This window comes from Narcine bancroftii, chromosome 3 (genome assembly GCF_036971445.1).
Source record: "Narcine bancroftii isolate sNarBan1 chromosome 3, sNarBan1.hap1, whole genome shotgun sequence".
Classification (NCBI taxonomy): domain Eukaryota; kingdom Metazoa; phylum Chordata; class Chondrichthyes; order Torpediniformes; family Narcinidae; genus Narcine; species Narcine bancroftii.
Window position 1 is genome coordinate 62,257,156 of NC_091471.1, and position 25,287 is coordinate 62,282,442.

Consider the following 25,287-nt stretch of genomic DNA (forward strand, 5'->3'; position numbering starts at 1 on the left):
AAACCAAAATAGTTCTGTAGGTTCATTTGAAAGATCAATATCGACTTTTAGAAAAATGTCGACTTTTAGAGCTTAACAGAATGGAACAGGAGCTTTGGCTCAACTTGCCCATGCTGACCAAGTTAATGTTCTGGACTAATCCCATTTGCCTGCATTTGTTCAGAGATGTTTTTATGCATGAATCTCTAAATGTCTTTTGAAAATTGAAATTCTCCTTCTGCTATAGCTTTCTCTGGTAGCTAATTTCAGATGCAGACTATTTTGTGAGTGGAGTCTTTCCTCTCATCTTAAACTGATGCTTTCTAATCTGAAATTGTCTACCATTGGGAAAAGATTGAGCAATAACTTCATTCATTTACTTGATTTTTATGTACCTCTGACAAGATGACTCCTCAACCTCCTGTGTTTCAGGGAGTAAAGATCCAACTCTCCCCATAACTCGAGCACTCCTTCAGCCCTCAACATCCTGATCAATCTCCTCTGTATCCCTGCCAACCTTTTGATGTCCTTCCTGTGTCAGGGTGACCAAAATTGCACACAATATTCTACAGGTCTCACAAAATCCTTGTAAAGATGTATTTACTGAACTCTAATCTTATAGAAAAGTGTTGGCCTAATTGCCTCTGCAAGTCAGCTTTGGCTGACCTTTTTTTAAAAAAAAACAAGGGCATGCAAGACCATTTGAATATTAACATGATGGAACAAAATCTTGTATTATTTTTGCTTTTCAAAATGATCTTGTGTTTGTAATAAAGTAGATTTCACTTTTTCCCACTTTTTAACCACTCACTTAATTTTTCTATTCCCCTTGAAGCCTCTTTGCATTCTTTCCTATTTTCAACCCCACCTGGTTAGTTATCATTAGTATATTTGGAAATCTAACATTTTGGTCCATTCTGCAACAGAAAAGGAAGTGCTGCAGCCCCAGCATGCATCGTAAGGGTGACCCACAAACTGAAATGATTAACACTAATTGCATGGATGTTGACAGTGATATTAAGCATGAACCAGTCAAATAGCTGTTGACAAATTCACAACTGCATATCAGGCATGATTTGGACTACTCTTAAGGATCTGAATGCTTCCATTTAATCTCTTTGGGTATTCTCTGATACAATTTTTTCTGGTTTTCCCACTCTTAGACCTTGTGTATTATTAATTTTCCTTTGTTTCATTGCACTCCCTATTGTTTAACCAGTAATTATAATTGTATGTTTTAAAACTTAATGGAGTCTTGAGATTTGAGTGGAATTCTTGGTTCCATGGCTCCAATTTTTTGTCGCCTTTCCTTGTTGCTGTGCAGTATGGCAGTTTTTAATACTCCATCCCACCCACATTGTTTTCTTGTATTATGACCTGTAGATCCCCTGGTAAGCAATGGTTAGTTTGTGAAAGTCATTATTTGATCTCTTTGCTCAACATCCATGTTCCTGTACCTTCTGACATACTTGTGTATAATGTTAATGGTCTTTGTGACACACAAAGATATTACTGACAAAAGAATGGAAAAGGAAATTAGATTTTTTTCATTGTACACAAGTATGTAGCAAAGTTCCTTGCAATTCAATTTTAAACTATAGTTTTACTAGCCACTTTCCCTGTATGAAGCATAAACAGTGTAAAATAAATTATATTGATCAGAGTCTAGAAATGTATTTCAAAAGGCTCTGTGTGCATGAGAAACTGTATATAAGTAATCCTAAGGGAGTTTTCTGCTATTCTATAAAAATACCTGCGAACAAAGAACATTAAAATGTTGCTGTTCGAAATATATACAGTATATGCATGCAGAATATCACTTCTGAATGCCAACTAATGAAACTTACTGTGGTGAACTGATGAAAGAAGGTCAATGGGTTATAGCACATCTATGTGTAATCACTTCAACTTTCCCTGATTTAGTTGAAATCTGAATTTCAATTTTTAGTTCCAGTTTTTTCCTAATTATGTGTAGCAATTGACATTTGTTTAAAGTGCATGAATTGTTTCACTGATGAAAATAAAAGGTTAATTACTTTTTCCACCAGTTGGTCCTGGGGCAGCTGAAGGGGAACCTCCAACTCTAATGTTTGAAACTAAAATTGACTGGAAAGTGGAACTGGAGCGGACGGGAGGTCTACTGAGCAACAGAATAATTTCCCTTAATGAAAATTATAGCATCAGCACACGGTGGGTATTTGACAGCAAGATATTATGCTAAGTAATTTGGTTTTGCAAGGAAATCTATTAAAACAAGAAATTGCAGATGTTGGATTCTAGAGCAAAACACAAACTGGAGGAAGTCAGCAGATCAGGCAGTACCCATGGAGGGAAATGGATGATTGATATTTCAGGTCCAAGCCCTTCTTCAGGACTCGTGGAAATTTGACAATGTTTTGTTACCTTCCCAAGTAAATAAAAAATGTAAAGATCCTTCAGATTTTTAAATTCTATCTTTAAAACAAAAATGGTCACTGTCCACAGGATACAGAGTTCAAGAACTAACAGTGATAGAGCATCTTTAATTGTATTTCTTTCATGGTATTCTGAAAATGGTGCTTGTCAATAAAGTGATAGTGAAGGGACAAGACATGGGCAACTTAGCAAAGTTCCAGAAATAGCAGGGATAAATTTTCATGATTGGTTCAGAATAGCCAGTAGGAAGCAAGTTCCTCGCCTTCAGATTGTGCATTAGGATTGTTTGAGCTTGGTGTAAAATGTTGTCCTCAGCCAGTTCTTTGATAAGGAAATTCCTCAATACTGCATAACCTAATGAGGCTGAAATAAATTAGTTAAAAATTGAATCTGTGTAGGTACTGTGATTCTGCCTTAAATGGAGCAAGAATGAAGAAGTGGTGCACTTCCACCATTTCTCAGAGTTTCTTTGTGCTCTCAATTACAGCTTCTCGATTTTGGGCAGTCATGGATCCTAGACTTGCAGGAATGATTTATTTTGCAGAGCAGGGAAAGGATTAGGCAAATAAAAAGGGTAGAAACCAAGGCTACAAGCAAAAGTGGAATTTTTCTCTCCAATCTGTGTTTATGGGTATTTGGAGGCAGATAAACATCCAACAGTTCAGTTAGCGCAACACTCTTGGAGCACCAGTGACCCAGGTTCAATTCCGGTGCTGTCTGTAAGGAGTTTGTACATTTTCCAGCTGCGTCAATATCCACCCACCTTTCAAATTGTACAGGGGTTGTAGATTAATTGAGGTATTTGAGTGGTACAGGCTTCTGGGCTGGAAGAGCCTGTTACTGTGCTGTATTTTTAAAGTTCCTTTATATTTTTTGTAATTTTGCTTTTTTATTAGATGCTGGGTTCTGTAAATTCCAGTGTTATTTTCCTTCTAATTACCCTAATTCATCCATTTACAGTGTTGAGAAAGCCTTTGTATTATAATCACAATCTTATTCTCCACCTGATCACAGATGTACCTTTTGATTTTTCTATCTATCCTCCCCTTCCCTGCAACTTTTTCTCGCTTTCCCATTTCTGAAGAAAAGTCATTGATCAGGAGAATTAACACATTGCCTGACCTCCTGAAAAATCGTCTGTTTGCCTTCAATACTTGAATATTTTTGTACCTATGATCAGAATGGGACTGTGTACTCTGTAATCTGCTTATGTTTTGTAATAATACTTCATACTTGGCTATGTATTTAGTTTCTCTAACCACGATTGCTATTTTGATTTATACAATTTTTAAACTCTTTCAATGTTGTCTTTATAAATTGGCTGCTAAATGCATCATTCTTTCATTTGAGAAACAAAAATAGATTTGTTGTGACTTGTGACCAAAGCACATGACCCAGTTGAGCTGCCAGAGTAGTATACAGTTTCCTAACATTTAGCTATCAAGGCAAGTGTCCTGGACATGTTACTTCAAATATAACATGGCTATACTTGCTCAAATAGACCTGCAAAGAATTTAAGGTGATCAGGGCATTCTAACTCTCACTGTTCCTGCTCTGCTTTTGTTAGGATCACTGCACTACCTGTGGCAGAAAAATGGACTAAGAACTTTGAATATTCTGGAATAATTTTGTGTGTGAATCATACATGCTGTTTCTTGCATGTTCCTTCATATCCTTACCTGGGCAGAACTTTGGTGCACTGTTAAACACTATATCTAGTTTTGGATGTCATTTTCATCAAAAGTAAAGACTTGATGTAGGTAAAACCTAAGTTGATAGGAGAATGAATCTATTTATATATAATAGTACTTCACAAAAATAATCAGTAGAGATGTGACTAATGCAATCAAAATTTAGGTGTTTAATGGTGTGAACCAAGAGAATAAAAGTAGAATTATGTAGCCCATTTCTAAAATTGAATACATTAGGTTAATGGTGATTTGGGAAGGTGAATTCACACATTGTCGAGGATGGTTATAGATTGCCAGCAAGCACTCGCCTATCTGGAATGAATCATTGAAGTTGAGGGAAATAGTTCGATATTGAGATTTGTTATTCATGCCTTTATCTGAACTTTAAAAACAAAATGAAGTGAAAAGCATGAATTATTAATATAAGGAAAGTACAGGAATTAACTGTTACTGAGAAGTCACTCGGTGAATTGAAATTTGGCCAGTTGGATGTCATAGAGTTGAAGGAAGGCTGGTTCAACTTGGAATATCTTGCACTTTGAGCAGAAGGACCATCAACGAAATGCATCAAGTTTGTATTTTGGTTGACATATTTTACATTTTTAATAATCTGCTTGTATTCTTTTGTTTTAGACTTCCACAGTTCTTTGTCATTCCTTCATTTGTTTCTGATGATGATATTAAGAAATACAAAGGAAAAGGAATTCCTGTAAGTTTGATTGGTTTTTCAAATATTGCCCCACTCCATCCCCCATGCAACAAATACTGTTATCTTGTGCAGTCTGTTCTACAAATGATTTGATTTAAAGAAACATACAGCGCAATATCAGACCCTTCAGGCCCACGAGCCTGTGCTGCCCCAAATACCTCAATTAACCTACAATCCTGGAACATTTTAATTCTTTCTCTGAAGCCTTTTAAGAACAGGGTTGTTAGAACCCTGTTTTGATGCACATGCAAGGATCAGTAGCCTGCACAGCATCTAATCAGTAAAATAACATTGATGCATCGAATTAGAGATTTGCATAGTTGTTTGAATGTTATGGATGATATCAGCATTAAAGGGTGGAATGCACTGTTGACTCTGCTATTGGCTCTCAAATATAGTAATTTCAAGACTAGTATCCTCATTTTCAAGTAACTACAACTTCAAGAGAAAGATGATAGAAATCTCAGCTACAAAATTTGTCGTCTTGTTCAACATTAAAAAAAAAACTCCACCAATTGGGTATTGATTTTGATTTTCTTAGCTTTCAGTTCTTAATTTGTATTCCTATCCCCTGTGTCCCTCCCTGCTCCATCTCCCTTTTAAGGATTGCATTCTTGTTAAACAATTTGCTTCAGTAAAGCGATCGAAAATTGGCAGTCGTGAATTTGAGCAGTTTGTTTTGTCGGTTGCTAATCTGTTCCCTCCTACCCCACTCTTAAACATAAATTTGGTTGTTATCCCAATATTTTCTACTCTATTGTGCTCCCTTGTGCCCACAACTTTACAATCAAATGCCAGTTTAAATTTGACAACACTGCAGTTGAAGGCTGATTATCAAATAGTGAGATGATTGACATGCCATATCCAATGTCGTGATGCTAAGATAACAACCTTCCTTAACAATAAGGCAAAGGAGTTGATCATTCATTCAGGAAGGGTTTTAGAACCTGTACCCTGTCCACATGTTACTGAAGTGAATCCTATAACCTGACATGGACAAGCCACACTTGCATGACGGTCAAAAACTTACTAACACCTCTACTTGGAAGATGAAGAAGTTTAGCGTGTTCCCAGCAACTTCTATAGTGCACCACTGAAAGCATACTTGCTGGATGCATCACAGCTTTGTATGGGATCGGTTCTCTTCAAGATCAGAAAAGCTACAGAACATTGTGAATGTAGCTCAACATCCTGCAAATCATCCTCTCCTCCATGGACTCCATCTACACTCCCAAGGAAAAGCAGTCAACAAGCTTGAGGCAAGGCCCTACCCACTCTATACACTCTGTTCTCCCTCCTATTAGGGAGAGGGCTCAAGTGTTAAATAGTGCACTAACTGTCTTTAAAGACTATTTCTTCTCCACAAACCAGGCTACTGAGTGAATCCCTCAACAGTGTCATGCTGCCCTTGATATGTACTCGTTTACCTTTAAGTCAAGTTTGTACAATGAAACTGCATTGTTCGGTCCTCAGTGCAAAACATGCAGAAACACAACCAGACATAACACACATACAGACAAATAATACATAGGACCAGTTTATATCTTTAAAAATAAAGTTTTTTTTTAATTGTTATGAGCCCAGAGGACCCCAAAACCCAGCAGCAATAGAAATTCACCAAGACATATGGTTACTTAAAAGTTGCTTTTAATTTTCTTTAAACATAAAAACATGATCAAACTTTAACTTATTACTATTTTTTTAAACTTTATTTATTTGTTCAAAAAACAAATAATATATGACATATACAGCAATTAAACATGAACATGAACATTTTTTAATATAAAAAAAAGATTTCCCCCTTCAGCCAACTCTCCTAAGGAGAGCCATAAAAAAGAAAAAAGAAAGAATATTAAAAATAAAAGTTAAATATACATATTAAAATCTAATCAATATAAATTGAAATGTAAATATTCCGCGTATAAAAGCCATTTATTAATAAAAAAAATATAATTATCATGCAAAACATGTAATTTTTTCCATTATTAAACAATATTTCATGTCATTATGCCATCTATTAATATCAATCATATTTGTATCTTTCCATGTACTAGCAATACATTTTTTCGCTACGGATAAAGCTAAATAGACAATGGACAATAGGAGCTGGAGTAGGCCATTTGGCCCGTCGGGCCAGCACCACCATTTTAGATCATGGCTGATCATTACCATCAGTACCCCTTTCCAGCCTTATCCCCATAACCCTTAACTCCGTTACCCACAAGAGTCTTATCTAACTCTCTTTTGAACATAGTCAGTGAATTCGCCTCTACCACCCTCTGTGGCAGAGCATTCCACAGATTCACACTTCTCGGTAAAAAAAATGCTTTCTCATCTCCGTCCTAAAGGGCCTACCCTGTATTCTTAAACTATGCCCTCTAGTCCTCGTCTCCCCCATCATTGGGAACAAGTAATCAGACTTCACCTTGTCTTTCCCCCTGATGATTTTGTATACCTCAATCATGTCCCCCCTCATCCTTCTAAACTCCAATGGATACAAGTCCAGTTTTTCTAGCCTTGCTGCATATGACAACCCTGCCATCCCTGGAAATAACCTTGTAAATCTGCGCTGCACACCCTCTATAGCTAGTATGTCCTTCCTCAAGTTTGGAGACCAGAACTGGACGCAATACTCCAGGTGGGGTCTCACCAGGGCCCTGTATAACTGCAGAAGGGCGTCTCTGTTCGTATACTCCAATCCCCTCTTTATGAAAGCCAACATTCCATTTGCCTTCTTCACAGCTTTCTAAACCTGCATGCTAAACCTTCAGTGACCGGTGAACAAGTACACCCAGATCCATTTGCACTTCCCCACTCCCTAGCTTGTCTCCATTTAAATAATACTCAGCTTTCCTATTACTTCCCCCAAAATGAATAACCTCACATTTGTTCACATTGAAATTCATCTTCCATTTAGCCGCCCACTCCTCCAGCCTGTCCAAGTCCCTCTGCATTTTCCTTACATCCTCCTCACACCCCACACCGCCACCCAGTTTAGTGTCATCTGCAAATTTGCTCATGTTATTTATAATCCCCTCATCCAAATCATTAACATAAATTACAAACAACTGAGGACCCAACACCGATCCCTGAGGCACTCCACTCGTCACATCCTGCCATTCTGAAAAAGACCCATTTACTCCAACCCTTTGTTTCCTATCTCTTAACCAATTTCCTATCCATGTCAGCACCTTACCTCCAATACCATGCTCCCTGATCTTGCCCACTAGACTCCCGTGCGGTACCTTATCAAAGGCCTTCTGGAACTCCAAATACACCACATCCACTGGCTCTCCCGAGTCCACCCTCTTTGTCACACCCTCAAAAAATTCCAGAAGGTTAGTCAAGCATGACTTACCCTTAAGGAATCCATGCTGACTAGCCCTTATACTATTATTACTGACTAAGTGTTCTGCTATTTCTCCTTTTATGATGGACTCCAATATCTTCCCCACCACTGATGTCAGGCTAACCGGTCTATAATTTCCCGTTTTCTCCCTCCCTCCTTTCTTAAATATACAAAAACAAGCTGAAACTTATCTAATCTCAAGGCTTTCAGAGGTTGCAAACTACCCAATAAAAATACTGATGGATCTAAAACTATTTTAATCTTACACAGATATTCAAAAAACGATGGAATTTTCTTCCAAAAAGATTGTATATGTATACATGATCAAACAGCATGAAAAAAAGTTCCAACCGTATCACCACATCTAAAACACAACTGATTCATTAAAACCATATTTTTTTAATTTTTCAGGTGTCAAATATAATTGATGTAAAAAAATTGTAATTAATCATTGCATATCGTGCATTTATCAATCTCGTTACACTATCATAACAAATAACTAACTAATCCTCTTCAGAAAAAGTAAAACCAATATCCATTTCCCATTTAACTTTAGATCTATCCCAACCCTTTTTATCCATACCATCCTGTAATATTTGATACATAAATGAAATATAACCCTTCTCTGGTACCTTCATAAGAGAAGTCTCAAATGTAGTCATGTTAGGTAAAATCATATTTCAACCAAACATGCATTTTACCAAAGATTGAATTTGATAATAAAGAAATAAAGAATTATCAATACAAAAATCTTCCCTCATCTGATTAAAAGATAAAAACTTACCCTCTTTAAAACAATCTCCTAAATTTTCCACACCTTTAAATCTCCAATGCAATAAACTTAGATTATGTATTGAAAAAGAAATAAGTTGATTATTATACAGTGGAGTCAAAGCCAATAATTTACCCCTAGAACCTATCATTTTATTTTTCGTTATCCATAACTTCAATAAATATTTTAATATAGGCACATTATATTGTTGTAACAAATTCATATTCCACCTAAACAAAAATTGATGTATTTCAAATTCAAAAATAGTTGCCATCTCAATTTTAGCCCAACTAGGAGGCCGTACCAAATCCATCAATTAACTAATAAATTTAAGTTGGGCTGCCTCATAATAATTTTGACAATGTGGTAAACTTAATCCCCCTAACTCATATTTCCAAGTTAATTTATTCAAAGCTATTCTTGAAAATTTACCCCTCCATAAAAACTCCCTAACCATTTTATTTAAATCTCGAAAAAAAAATTTATCAAGTAAATACGGAATAGATTGAAACAAATATTGTATATGCAGAAAGATATTCATCTTAATTGTATTTATCCTTCCTAGTAAATTAATAGGTAAATCTTTCCATTAAATCAAATCAATTTAATTTTTTTTCATTAATGGAGCATAATTTAATTTATATAAAGATTGATAATTAACATTCAAAATTATACCCAGATATTTAATTTGATCAGTCCACTTCAAATTAATAATATTCTTATAAACTGAATAGTCTCCTTCACTTACCGTAATATTTCACTTTTTTCCCAATTAACTTTATATCCAGAAAGATATCCATGTTGTACTAAACCTTCCTTCAAATGCAAAAGTGACTGAGCTGGATTTGTTAAATACACCAATACATCATCAGCAAATAAATTAATTTTGTACTCCTCATCTAAAACTTTCATACCTTGTATCTGTGTAAATTCCGTATTTTTTAACAGCATTGTATTAAATCTCCAACGATAAGCTATATGAATTTTCTCAGAAGTTTCGTATGTAAAATATAACAGAGAATGATCTGAAATCACCCTGTTTTTATATTCCGCTTGTATTTTCCCTTGTAAATGTACCAATACTAAAAAGAAATAAATCCTTGAAAACTATTCATGTCTAGATAAATAAAAGGAAAAATCTTTCTCTGTCGGATTAAGATGTCTCCAAATATCTGCTAAATTAAGATCTTCAACGCTTGGACCTGGATTGCCATCTTGGATTTTTTTAACTTTCTTCGGAGATTTATCTAATAAAGGTTCCAAAACACAATTAAAATCACCACCAACTAAAATATCACTAGCTTGTCCAAAACATAAAAATGCATCTGAAATAAATACTTCATCATCTGCATTTGGAGCATAAATATTAAGTAAAGTCCAAAATTCACTCAAAATCTTACAATTCAATTTAAGAATACATCCTGCCTTTTCTTCCATTGATTCTAATTCAAAAGATAAATTTTTATGTATCAAAATTGCTACACCTTTAGCCCTAGAATTAAATGAAGAAAAATATACATGCCCAACCCAATCCCTTTTTAATTTCACACTTTCCTTCACATTCAAATGTGTTTCTTGTAAAAAGGCAATATCAATTTTCATCTTCTTAATATACGCCAAAATTCGCTTACGTTTAATCTGACTATTTAATCCTCCAACATTAAAAGTAGCAAACCTCAACTTCAACATATCTACTATTATTACTAAATACCAATAATATCTTTATATAAAAACTCAAATCAACGTATATAGGCCCTCCAATAAAAAAATCATAAATTAAAAACTAAGGAAAAAGTAAAAAAAATAAAAATAAAAAAAAACAATAAAAAATTCCCCCCCCCCCAGAAAAAAACTACCAAAAGGTAGTAAACCCCTAAACAAAAATTGGGTGTGGATCACCCACCAGTGGCTGATGACTAGTAAAGAACTTAGTGCAAATCTCCCCCTCCCCAGCCAAACAATCAGTAACATCCAAGTATCATAATAACAAGAAAAAATAAAATAAGAAAATTCTTCTTTTCATCCAAAAGACTCCAGTCTCGAAGATCCCATTTCGGAAGGAGGTGGACTCTCCATTCCCATTTCTGCCATTTTTTCCATTTCCAGAACTACCAAATTTTTCTTTAGGAGATAATGGTGAGCTACAACTTTGTCCTCTTATATCTGGCAATAAGTCAGCAAAAATCATTGCTTCACAATCAGTTTCAAAAAACCGAAATTGATAGTTTCTGTAAAAGACCTTCAACACTACAGGGTAACGAAAAGTAGACATAACCTTTATGCCACAAAACTTCTTTAACTGGATTAAGTCGACGTTGACGTTGAATGACATCTTGACTCAGATCAGGATAAAAAAAGACTACTATTCTGAATCAATAATGGGGTTTGTCATTGTCTCGCATTTTGTACTACAAGTCGAAGTATTGCTTCTCTATCCAAATAACTCAGTCATCGAATTATTACCGGTCTCGGGGGGTTGACCAGCTGAGGGTATTCTTAAAGCTCTATGGGCTCTTTCCAGTGCCAATCCCCCAGAGAAAAATTCTTGCCCTAATATTTGCAGAATCCAGTCTTTAAAGAAACAAAGAGGGTCTTGTCCTTCTATACCTTCTGGCAAACCAACAATTTTCACATTATTCCTTCTGCTTTGATTTTCCAAATAATCTATTTTTCTTTCTAGCTCCTTCTCACGATCTCCTAATTCTATGACTGATTTTTCCACCTTCAACACTTTTTCTGTGTTAGAAGTCACTTGTTTACAGTCCAAAAAAGCAGTCTGAAATTTAAAAAATTCTTCAAATGATGCATCCACACGTATCTTAACCATATTTAATTCTGAACTTATACCAGCATTCATTTGAACCATTTCATTCATTAGAGATGTCAACATAACTGCATTTAATTGCATACATTGTAAATCCATAAATCTCAGCTCTGCTCTCTCTGACATGGTGGCGGAACAAGGTAACTGCAGCTCCTGCTGCAATTCAACAAAAGGCATTTTAAAAGATTTACTGCGGGTCTGGACTCCCAGGGACGGCACCCCGACTTCTTCAGGGAGTCGCCGCTGGTCTCCCCCCGCATCTTGTTGTCTTCTCATCCATTCGCGAAGAAAAACGACTTCTTCAGATTGTAATGCTGCCTGATGCTTTTCAGCTTCCACAGGCGATCCTTGGGATTTAGGCAATGAAGAAATTGAGCCTGGGGCTGTTTCAAGTTGTCTAGGCCCCAATTCTTCAGCACTTCAAAAATTTATTTTCTTTTGAACTTGAGATTTAGTCTTTTTACCATTAGTGGCCATAATAATTCTTTTTTTTAACTAAAATTTTAAAAGTTTAAACTTGGAAACAAAGGGTTAAAAAACGGGTATTTAAAAGTCTGGCCAGAGAGGTCGAAATTGCATGTCTAGACTCTACGCCATCTTGCCACGCCCCCCAACTTATTACTATTAACTTACTTAACCCCCTTCTAATTCTAAGCGCACATGTATGTAATGTGTGATGTATGTGTTAGTTTAGAAAAGTTCTTTGGTTCACAGTCCAAGCTCCCTTTTCATTCCTCCAAGTTCACTGGTTGCAGGCAATTCTTATACTGTGCACAGAATTTAACATTTATAACTATAGGTGTGATCAGCGGTAATTTGTGATTTAGGGCAAATTAAACTCTTAAGAACCGAATTTGGCTTTATGCAAGATTTAGATGAAAACTTTGCATCACTTGGGTATGGATTCAAACTTGAAATATTCTGCGACATTGAAATTGGTTGTGTCAGACATTTGCATGTTGCAACTGAATTTTGTTGGGAAAAATGATCCATGTTATACTGTTCTAATCAGATAACGTTTTTAATATTTGATTAGGAATTTCTCATGCCAGCTTTGTTCATTTCATGATTTAAAAAAAAAAAATCATAATTAATGGTCGACTTTAGATAACTCCTAAATGTTGTGCAGAAATTAACTTGACTCATTCCATAGATGTTGTTAATGAAGTAAAACCAGAACTGCTCAGGCCCTTTTGGGTTATGCCATGTTCGTTGCTAATTTCTTGTGGAATCTCTGAATTCAGAAGGCCTTGTAAATTGGACATTTGCTTTCCAAGATGTACTTCTGGTTCAAGAGTAGATTTGTAGATTAAAATAGTATAGAATATAGAACAGTATGAGCCCACGATGTTGTCGACCTATATAAATCTATTCCACATTAATCAACCCTTCTCTCCTTCACAAACCATGACCCTCTATTTTTTTTTACATTTATGATTCTTTAAAGTGTTTCTATTGTATCAGCCTCTATCAGCACCCCTGAAAAAGCATTCCAGGCACTCACAACTCTAATTTAAAAAGAACAGCTCTGGCATATCCCCAAAACTTTTCTTCCCCTCACCTTAAACATGTGTCCTCTGGTATTGACTATTACTGCTCTGGGAAAAGGGTGCTGTCTGTCTGCTCTCTCTATGGCTCTCAAAATCTTGGGTACTGCTTATTAAGTTGCCTTTTGTCCTCTGTTGCTCCAAAGAGATTCCCTTTCCATAGTAACCCACAGTATATACTGTCCAGCTCTAGGGACTTTTCTGAATCTTTTTAAGAAACTCCAACACTATCTTTTTCTTAACGTTGACCTACTCCAAATGCAGGCCATATGTAGCCACATGAGATCAGTTTAGTGGAAGGCTGAAGGGAACTGTTCCTCTGCTCTACATTCTATTTTCCTACATGCAATCCCTTCCAATCCAATGTGTTCAGTTTTTTTCCCGCTCTTAAGTCTATTGAATTTTCAAACAAAAAACTTCTGCATAATTGAACTTTGTTCCTTTTGAAGCTGAGTCTTTCTCTGACAAGCTAACTGATTATCTTGGTATTGTGACTGTTTTTGGGAGATAAATTGGGAAAGGTTTGTTAGAGTAGGTCACATACAAACACTTTAAAATAGATCTTATTTGAAATACTGGAGCTATGCCCCATGCTAGACATGTCTGGGCAAACAGTCTTTGCAAGAGCTTTGGAGAGTGCCCAAGAGACTTCACGAATGCTTTGTTTACAAAAAGACAACAGATGAAAGATCTTGTGGGAGCTGCAGATTGTGTGGAGCTGTTCTGAGGGTCATGTGGTTTTGCAAGAAGAGAGAGGGTCAAACAGGTTTTCTCTCAAAGAGAGAGACACACAGAGATCACTTCTACAGTGTTACAGCCAGCAATAGCAGCTGGGACTGGAACAGGACAAGCTGACAAGCTTGTGGAAAACCCCATGTGGAAGACTGGTTGCAAGTGCTTGATTTAGCCTAGTCAAAGCCCTTGTGGTTTATGCAAGAGGAGAGGGCTGGCTGTCTCATGTTTCACTTGGAATAAGAGAAACAAAAAATAACTCTGTGGTGACCTGAAAGAAAGAAGTTATCATCTGAAGAACCCTGATGGGGCAAGATTCTTTGGCAAGACACTGAAGTGGCTGATGGAAGTAAATCAGTTGTGGATGTCCTGGAACAACAACTCTCCCTCTGAAAACCAACAAGAACCTTCCTGAGCAGTAACCATTTACTTTTCATACACCAAAGGCTGGGTGAAATTCATAAATGTTAAATTCTGTGCACAGTATAAGAATTGCCTGCAACCAGTGATCTTGGAGGAACGAGAAGTGAATCAAAGAACTTTTCCGAACTTTCACATTACATACATGTGTGCTTAGAATTAGAAGGGGATTAAGTAAGTCAATAGTGATAAGTTAAAGTGTGATTCTATTTTCATGTTTAAAGATAATTAAAAGCAACCTTTATTTAAGTAACCATTTGTCTTGGTGAATATCTATTGCTGCTGGGTTTTGGGGTCCTCTGGGCCCAACATAGGCTATATTTGTAGTGAAGATTCTGTACACATGCAGGATAGCACTCTGCTATTCTAAATGTGAGAATGGAGCAGATTTAAAAAAAAACACAAGCCCTGCTACAATATTTCTCCAGATTCTAGCATATGCAGCCTTGTGTGTCTTGTTTTTATTTGTCTTGTTTTTATTTGTCTTGTTTTTATTTGTCTTGTTTCATTTCTTCAAGTAAATTTAGTACTTTGTAAAATATTTCTAATTTATCATTGTGCAGCTTTGGTGCTGGTCTCACTCCAATGGTTCTGCGTTGATGAAGATGGCAGCTCCTCCTGTAACTGATGACAGTACTTCACAGATGGACAAAATTTGGAGTGAAAGGTTGGTAGTTTAATTTCTCCTTCAGATGGGCATATTGTGAAATCTCAATTTGGAACGTGTCTCTTTTAGAGTTGGAAATGTTCTTTACCAGGTATTGTCAACTGTTTTGTATGCTTTGCAAATGATTTTCTCCCAACATCAAGTCTGAACAAAATCATACAACAACCATGCTCACCAATGAAATTATTGATTGAAATGCCCAATCAAAAGTACTAAATTGGTTCGGATATTTTTGATTTAGAGCTTTCAAACTGCACCCCAACTCGCATTCTACCTTGAGCAATCTCTTGCTAATCAGAGCACTTACGGCATAGGGATTGCTTAAGGTGGAATGTTAGTTTGAGTGGTGAGGGCTGGGTTGTGGGGGGGATGCAGTTTGAAAACCACTGAATTAGAGCCAAGAAATATCAAATTTCCCACTTGGTAAACTAAAGGAAATCTTATAATATTTAAAGAAAAGCAAATAATAGATCAAACCCTAGAATAGGTCTTTGTATTTTAAAACTCTGAGTGAGAGATCTGTCTGCAGCATTTGTAAGAATTGTCTGCAATTTAATGTCCTGTGATGTTCCTTACAAATTTGTAGGTTGTTTCATGCTCTTGGAGAAATGCATCCCTTGAATCACATGGTCAGGACAGAGGTTCTTTCAACTGCACTGCCAACTCTTCAGGAGATACAGGCTTCGTACAGCAGATTTAAACAGCTGTTTCTTATGGGTAATTTTTTGATATTAAATTGAAACAACATGTGTTAAGGTGCATTCAGCTCATTAAAGATGTTTTAATTTTGAATTTGAAAATCAAGCTTTCATGTCTTTGTAATAAACGTTTTCATAGTTGTAGATATTTAGGATTATATTCTACATTTTGTGATTTCTAAGTAAGGGAGTAAATTCACTGGTGTAGTTATAAATGTTTGAATACTTGAATTCAGGGTATGCTTTTTCTTTAGCTTGGCTTCGCGGACGAAGATTTATGGAGGGGGTAAAAAGTCCACGTCAGCTGTATGCTAATTGCTTATTAAAAGATGTTTGATTGTATTTCACATAATATCCAGAATTTTCTCTCCAAAGTGCAGCCATGGTTTCTTCTGGGAAGATTTTGTTATGGATGAATGTTTTAGTTTTGTACTGAAAAAATTGTGTAGCCAGTGTTCTTTTTTTTAAAATTTATCATTTGGGTTTTGTATATTTGGCGACAGTTTTACTTTATAAAAATAGACCTTTCAATAATATTTACATGGATCCATTTTTTGGCTTTTGCATGTTAGGAGAATATCCAAAATTCTTTTGAATCAGTTTTGGCCCAACTATTTTTTTAAAGAAACTATTGTGCTTTTTTATTATTATTATTATTATTCTTGTCTAGATAATGCTGCTGACTTCTGGGAATCTGACATTAAATGGCTGACTACTATAGAAAATGCAAATTGGTTGGAAGTTATCAGGTTTGTGCATCATTTCTAAGTGTCAAATCATGATTCAGGAGTTTTTTTTTGGGGTGGGGGGGGTGGTGGGTGAGCACACTCAACACATTTTAAAACTGCATCAAAGAAACAGGTCCAGATTGAAAGGATTTGAATCAATGATGGAGAAAATTTTCAAAATTTGGGTTACAAATAAAAAGTTTATTACAATATTACTCAACGGTAAGTAAAAGTACAAATGCAGTGATATATTTTCCAGTAAATTGAATAAGCAACAAGTCTCCATTCTTCTGTGTGTTGGGGACTTCAGTTGAACATTGGCTTGTCTGGAACGCTTGCTGTTCTTTGCGCTGTTCACCATCCTAGCCGAAGGAGACCAATGGTCTGGCTTGTAGTCAAACTTTTGTATTTAAAACAGCAAATAAGAGCCCACACTTTCTGCTACAGTCAGAGTTCCCACCTGCTTCAAAAAGGAATCAATCATCTTGGTGCCCAAGAAGAGTTGGGTGAAGTGCCTCAACGACTATCACCCAGAAGCACTAATATCTAATATCTGGTTTGAAAGGTTGGTCATAGCCAGAATCAAAGACCTGAACCCACTGCAATTTGCCTATTGCCACAATTGTTCCATAGTGGATGCAATTTCACTCAGACCTGGATTACCTAGGAGGAGTCACGTGATGGAGTAGTGGCCGGTCAGGGAATTCCAGCCCTCTCCGGAAAAGTTGAAAAAAAAAAACGCACAAAACACAAAGGTACAAGAATAAAAATTAAAACAAAGTAAAAGTAAAGGTGAGAAGAAAATGGCAGCGAAGAGAGAAAAGTCGAAAACAACGGGAAGAAGAGAAGACGAAAGAACGTCGGAAGAAGAAGGTGAAGGCCTTACCTCTCCGAGGAGGCCTGCCGCGGAGAGAGAAGCCCGCTCTCTAAGGTCAGTGGAAGTCCCGAGTTCGGGACTACAAAAATGGCTCGCAGAGCCGAGTAAAAGTGCGCAACCGCGCATGCGTGAGGAGTCGCGCATGCGCGATGCGCATGAAAAAAAACACTGACATGAGGGGGGAACAGCTGTGGAGTCGATCTCCACTGCTGAGAGTGACAGCTGCAACACAGCAACAGGAGCAGGACATAGAAAATAACGACAACAAGAAAGAAGAGAGCAAAAAGAAAATAAGGAAACAACAGATGGCCAACCCAGAAGAAGAAGAAGAAGAAGAACATAGAGAAATGGAAGAAGAAGAGAAGGCAAGACAATGGATGTATCATTTTTTAAAGAATATATGGAATCAGTGAAAGAATGGCAATTACAAGAATTTAATGAGATAAAAAGAAGAATTAAGAGTGCAGAAGAAAAAATGAATAAAATAGAAATGGTCATATCAGAGATAGGAAAAAGAGTGGATAATGTGGAAGAACGAGAAATAATCGTAGAAATGGAAGTAGAGGACTTAAAAGAGAAATTAGAAGAATCTAATAAAAGTTAGAGGCACATGAGCTGTTAGCTCAGAAGATAGATATAATGGAAAACTATAATAGAATCAATAATATAAAGATAGTGGGCCTTAAGGAAGATGAAGAAGGCAAGAATATGAGAGAATTTATAAAAGATTCGATCCCCAGGGTCCTAGGAAGACCTGAATTACAGGAAGAAATGGAAATAGAGAGGGCACATAGAACATTAGCCCCGAAACCACAACCGCAGCAAAAACCAAGATCCATTTTAGTAAAATTCTTAAGATATACAACAAGAGAAAATATATTGGAGAATGCAATGAAGAAAATAAGAGAAGACAAAAAGCCACTGGAATACAAAGGTCAAAAATTTTTTTTCTATCCAGACATAAGTTTTGAACTCCTGAAGAAGAGGAAGGAGTTCAATACAGCAAAAATGATACTATGGAAAAAAGGATATAAATTTATGCTAAAGTACCCAGCGGTACTTAAAATAGTTACTCCAGGGCAACAAAACAGACTATTCTCGGATCCAGAGGAAGCACGAAAATTTGCAGAACAACTACAAAACAGACAGAGAGATGAAGACATGTAACGAGAGCAAAAATGACCATGAACTATATGTATGTGTGTGTGTGTGTGTGTGTATGTATGTATGTATGTATATATATATATATGTGTGTGTGTGTAGATGTGTATACATGAGTGTATCCGTATTTAGAGGAAAATATATAGAGTATAGATAAGAATTAATAAGGGAATGAAAGGGAATAGAGGGAAAAAGGAGGGAATTAAAAGAGTGACCTTTGTTATATATGAAAATTGAAATCTTTTCCGGGGGGGGGGGCTGGGTGAGGAGGAGTTACGGTCACTGCAAAATCAGTTGACGCTTGCGAGTGAATTCGCAAATCCAAATGGAGAGGGGAGATGTGGTTGCCCGACAAAGGATAAAGGGCAACTCAGGAGGGGGAGGGGAGAATGGGGTTAAAGAAGTTTTAAATAGGAGAATAAGGAAAATGTTTGATGTTTTAGAAATGTTGTCTAATAAAGTGTTCAAAACAAGAAAGCAGAAAAGGATAAGAAGGAAAGGTGTTGATGAGGAAACGGAAAGGGAAGATAAGCAAAGTATGAAATGGCTACGTTGAACTATATGACTTTAAATATTAACGGAATACATAACCAAATCAAAAGGAAAAAACTGCTAAATTTACTGAAAAAAGAGAAAATTGATATAGCATTTGTGCAAGAAACACATTTAACTGAAATGGAGAACAAGAAATTAAAGAGAGATTGGGTAGGACATGTAACAGCAGTGTCGTATAATTCAAAAGCAAGAGGAGTAGCTATATTAATCAGTAAAAATGTACCAATAAAAATAGAAGAGGAAATAATGGATCCAGCAGGGAGATATGTAATGATAAAATGTCAGATATATTCGGAGTTTTGGAATCTACTCAATGTATATTCACCTAACGAAGAAGATCAAAAGTTTATGCAAGATATTTTTTTGAAGATAGCAGATACGCAAGGGAACATATTAATAGGAGGGGATTTCAACCTTAATTTGGATTCAAATATGGATAAAACTGGGAAAAAAATTAACAGAAAGAACAAAGTAACCAAATTTATAATTAAATCGATGCAGGAAATGCAACTTTTGGATATATGGAGGAAACAACACTCAAAGGAAAAGAAATATTCATATTATTCGGGTAGACATAAAACATATTCAAGAATAGACCTATTTCTGTTATCAGCTCGTATGCAAGATAGAGTAAGAAAAACAGAATATAAGGCTAGAATATTATCGGACTATTCACCCTTGATATTGACAATAGAGTTAGAGGACATCCCTCCAAGAATGTATAGATGGAGATTAAACTCCATGCTACTTAAAAGGCAGGATTTTAGAGAATTAATTGAAAGACAAATTAAAATGTACTTTGAAATAAATACGGAATCAGTGAAAGATAAGTTTATACTATGGGATGTGATGAAAGCGTTCATCAGAGGGCAAATAATAAGTTATGTAACCAAGATGAAGAAGGACTATAATCAGGAAACAGAGCAGTTGGAAAGGGAAATAGTAAATATAGAAAAAGAATTAGCAATGAAGGAAGAAGACACAACCAAAAGAAGAGAATTGGCAGATAAAAAAATAAAATATGAAACACTACAAACATATAAGGTGGAGAAGAACATAATGAAGACAAAACAGAAATATTATGAACTAGGGGAAAAAATGCACAAAATTCTAGCATGGCAGCTTCAGACAGAACAAGCTAAGAAAATGGTATTGGCATCAAGGAAAAAAGACAAACAAATCACATATAATCCAACAGAGATTAATGAAAACTTTAGAGAATTCTATGAGCAATTATACCAAACTGAAAACGAAGGGAAAGAAGGCAAAATATATGAATTTTTAACTAAAATTGAACTACCAAATTACAAATAGAGGAACAAAATAAATTAACAGAACCATTTGAAATAGTAGAGATAATAAAAAAAACTACCAAATAATAAAACACCAGGAGAGGATGGATTCCCAATAGAATTCTATAAAACATTTAAAGATTTATTAATTCCTCCCCTCCTGGAAGTAATCAACCAGATTGATAAAACACAAAGCTTACTAGATTCATGTAAAACAGCAATAATTACAGTAATACCAAAGCAAGGGAAAGATCCACTCACACCAGCGTCATATAGACCAATATCATTACTTAACACATATAAGATAATAGCTAAAGTATTAGCAAAAAGATTAGCAGATTATGTACCTAAAATGGTAAATCTAGACCAAACTGGATTTATTAAAAAAAGACGGACAACAGACAATATTTGTAAATTTATTAACTTAATTCATGCAGTAGAAGGGAGTCAAGCGCCAACAGTAGCAGTTGCTTTAGATGCAGAGAAGGCCTTTGACAGAGTAGAATGGAATTATTTATTCAAAGTATTGCAAAAAAATTCAGTTTACCAGAGAAGTATATTAATTGGATTAAAGCATTATATAAGGGGCCATTGGCGAAAGTGACAGTAAATGGATATATATCAAAGCAATTTAATTTAAGCAGATCAACAAGGCAGGGATGCCCACTATCACCCTTATTGTTCGCATTAGCTATAGAACCACTAGCAGAATTGATAAGAACAGAAAATAATATAAAAGGGATAAAAATAAACGACAAGGAATATAAAATCAGTTTATTTGCGGATGATGTTATAGTATACTTAACAGAACCAGAACTATCAATAAAAGAATTATGTAAGAAATTGAAGGAATATGGAGAAATGTCGGGTTACAAGATTAACGTAAATAAAAGTGAAGCAATGCCAATGAATAATGTGGATTTCTCAAAATTTAAGAAGGAATCACCATTCAGATGGCAAATGCAAGCAATAACGTACCTAGATATACAAATAAATAAAAATCTCGGCCATCTATATAAACTCAATTATTATCCACTAATGAAAAAATTACAAGACGAATTAGAGCATTGGAAAGATTTACCACTAACACCGATAGGAAGGATAAACTGTATTAAAATTAACATTTTCCCAAGGATACAATATTTATTTCAGACATTACCAATACGATTAACAGAGAAATTATTCAAGGATTTAAAGAAAATAATAATGACATTTTTATGGAAAGGGGGGAAACCGAGGATAGCACTAGATAAATTAACAGAATGGTATAAACAAGGAGGCTTACAACTACCAAACTTAAAAAATTATTATAGAGCCGCACAATTAAGATACCTATCAGATTTTTATCAAACAAGGGAAAAGCCAGATTGGACTAGATTAGAACTAGATAAAATAGGGGAGAAGATACCTGAACATATATTATATAAATGGGATGAAAAATTGGTACTATGTAGAAATTCTCCGGTATTGCATCATCTGCTCAATATTTGGAAGAAGATTCATATAGAAAGGAATAAAACAAATTACCAATTACCAAAACTAATAATGACGCAAAATCAGTTACTCCCTTTTACAATAGATAACCTTTCCTTTAGAGAATGGGAGAAAAAAGGGATCAAAAGAATAGAAAATTGTTTTTCAGGAAATAGATTATTATCCTTTGATCAAATGAAGGATAAATATAATATAACTCAAGATACAGTGTTGGCATATTACCAACTGAGATCCTACTTGAAGGACAAATTAGGAAGCAGTCTGAGGTTACCAGAGGGAAGTAACTTTGAATATGTGATTACAGATACAATGATAATCAAAAAATTTATAACAAATATGTATATTAAACTGCAAGAAAAGGAGAATGAGGAAACAAATGGTAAAACTAAACAAAAATGGGAACAAGATTTAAATATAAAGATAAAGAAGGAAACGTGGGAGAAGTTATGTTCTGGAACGATGAGAAATACAATAAATACGAGGTTACGTATGATACAATATAACTGGATACACAGGCTATACATTGCACCTCAAAAGTTAAATAAATGGGACCCAACAGTATCTGACAGATGTTTTCATTGTAAAAAAGAAATGGGAACAACAATTTATGCAATCTGGACATGTGAGAAAGTAGAAAATTTTTGGGAAGATCTAAACCAGATACTAAATAAAATTACAGAAAATAATATACTAAAAAAACCCAGAGATCTTCCTCCTAAGTAACATAAAAAACAAAGAATTTGGACTTGATTTGGATGGTGCACAAAAAAAGGTTTGTTAAGATAGCTCTAGCCGTAGCAAAAAAATGTATTATGTCAACCTGGAAATTAGAAGATAATTTGAAAATACAACAATGGTATATAGAAATGAATAAATGTATTCCATTAGAAAAAATAACATATAATTTAAGAAATAATATTGAAATATTTGAACAAATATGGGAGCCATATATGAAACACAATAGAGAAAACCTACCGGGGACATCTACCACCTAAAATAACGAAAGGAGAAGGAAATGAAAAGAATTGACTCAGTGGAATTTCTTATTTATTTTTATTGAATGACAACATTGTTTGACTGGTTTAATGTATCTTAGATTTTGTACTTTAAATGAATGGGGGGGGAGGTAGGGAGGGTGGGATGGGAGGAGGGAGGGGGTGGGGGAGAAAATGACACTGTATATATTTGAAAAGGAAAATGTATGTATCTTGGTCAATGTGGTTTATGGTGTGAATAATAAAAAAATTAAAAAAAAAAGACCTGGATTACCTGGACAACAGCAATACAGGTAGACAATCCTTTATCTGGAACCCTTGTGGGATAGTGTGTTCCGAATTTCGGATTTTTCCGGATTTCAGAACAAAAGCCAGCTGCCCCAGATTTAAGCCCAACCAAATTGTGCTGCTGTATCCACCTCCCTTCCAGTCATGCTGCCATCTCCTCCCCGCCCGAGTCGCGCTGCCGTCTCTCTCCCCTCTCCTGCGCCCAACCTACTCGCTCTGCTGTGTCTCTCTCACTCTCTCACTCTCTCTCTCACACACATCAGGCTGCTTTTCACCCATTTTCAACACCATCATCCCCTCAGTACTGGTTAGCAAGCTTAAAAACCTAGGCCTTGCACCTCCCTCTGCAATTGATCCTTGACTTCCTCATAAGAAGACCACAGTCAGTGCGGATTGGTTACAATAACGTCTCCTCACTGACAGTCAACACAGGCACACCTCAAGGAAGCATACTTGGGCACTGCTCTCTTTCTACCCATGACTGTGGCAAGGCACCCTTCGAATGCCATCTACAAATATGAGGCCACAGTGGTTGGCAGAATCACAGATAGCAATGAGGAAGCATATATGGGAGAGACCAATCAGCTAATTGATTGGTTCCACAATAATCACCTTTCACTCAACGTCAGTAAAACTAAAGAATTGATTGTGACCCTTAGGAAGGGGAAAGCAGGAGAACATAAACAAGTCCTCATCAAAAGGTCAACAGTAGAGTGGGAAGAAACCAGATTACTGGGTGTCAACATTTCTGAAGACCTATCTTGGGACCATGTTGATGCAATTATGAAGAAGGCATGTTGGAAGCTATTTTCTTTAGGAGTTTGTGAAGGTTTGGTATGTCACCAAAGAGTCATGCAAATTTCTACAGTTGTATTGTGGGGAGTAGTCTTGACTGCTTTTAACACTGTCTGATAAGGAGGTGCCAATGCACAAGACAGGAATAGGCTGAAGAAAGTTGTAAACTTAGCCAGTGCCTTCACGGGCATTAGTCTTCACTCCATTAAGGACGCCTTCAAGAGGCCGTGCCTCAAAAAAAAAAATCAGTTTCAATCATCGAGGGCCCTCACCACCCAGGCCATGTCCATTTCTCACTGCTACCATCAGGAGGGAGGTTCAGGAGCCTGAATGCATGTGCATACACACTCTATGCCATCAGATTTTTGAAGAGGCAATGAATCTATGGACACTACCTCATTTTTTTCACTCTTTTGCACTAGTTTTTTTATTTTATTTCTATAAAATTGTCACTTATAATAATTTTGCACCTTGTACTGCACAACACTGCTATACGACACTCTCATTCATGGCAATAAACCTGATTCTGATTTCTCCTAATATTTACACACTTTTATCAATCATTTGGCAAATCTAACTAGCTAAGAAAAGATTTGTGGATCAAAATTTGCACCTAACAAGGTATTTTGCTCCACAATCATATTTATCTTATTTTCTACATGTCTCAAGACCTTCACGCACTGGCTTTCTCAATCAAACCTATGTGTTTTCAGGCAAGTTTTTATTTATTTATAGCAGGCTTCTTCTCAAGGTCTGAGTTTAACCCTTTTATTACATTCCACCCCCACTAATTGGTCTACAGCAGCTGATCTGAACCACACATTTTTTAGTAACCTAGTAGAATACTGTGGACAGCCAAAACACAAATGCTGAAAGAGCTCAGCCGGTCTAGCATTCTCCAGCATTTCTGTTTTGACCATAATCCATGTCTGCAGACAAGCAGCTGCATAGTTGATAATTAGAATAATAACAAATATTATAAACAGGATATTCATGACATAGGAGACTTCAAGCATACCTTTACATAATTACTGTTCATCCACTGGAGAGACAAGCCCATTCCAGAAGATTGGTGACCTTCACATGCTGATCTCTACTCATTCATTAGGGCCTTTCTACGTTTTGATAATTTGATGCAATTGCTAAATTGGGACTGGGATATGCTGATTGCAAACCAAGGCCAAAGGTTCACATCCATGTTGTGTTGCCTTGAAAAATGGAACGTACTATCTGACTATATTTCAAGATGCAAGTTGCTGAAGACCTTTGAGGGTGTTATCCTGGTCTTCCCAGAAGACC

The 25,287-nt window shown here is 36.0% G+C and overlaps 1 protein-coding gene across 3 annotated transcripts in view; it reads left to right on the plus strand.

Moving 5' to 3' along the window:
* The window catches only part of mtmr12 (myotubularin related protein 12), an 80,776-nt gene that overhangs the window by 37,378 nt on the left and 18,111 nt on the right, over positions 1 to 25,287 (plus strand). For all 3 annotated transcript variants that reach the window (XM_069924180.1, XM_069924181.1, XM_069924182.1), the window contains exons 7-11: positions 2,028 to 2,169; positions 4,719 to 4,794; positions 15,002 to 15,105; positions 15,692 to 15,822; positions 16,474 to 16,552. In XM_069924180.1, the coding sequence (XP_069780281.1) occupies positions 2,028 to 2,169; positions 4,719 to 4,794; positions 15,002 to 15,105; positions 15,692 to 15,822; positions 16,474 to 16,552 (532 nt within the window). The remainder of the gene's footprint in view (positions 1 to 2,027; positions 2,170 to 4,718; positions 4,795 to 15,001; positions 15,106 to 15,691; positions 15,823 to 16,473; positions 16,553 to 25,287) is intronic.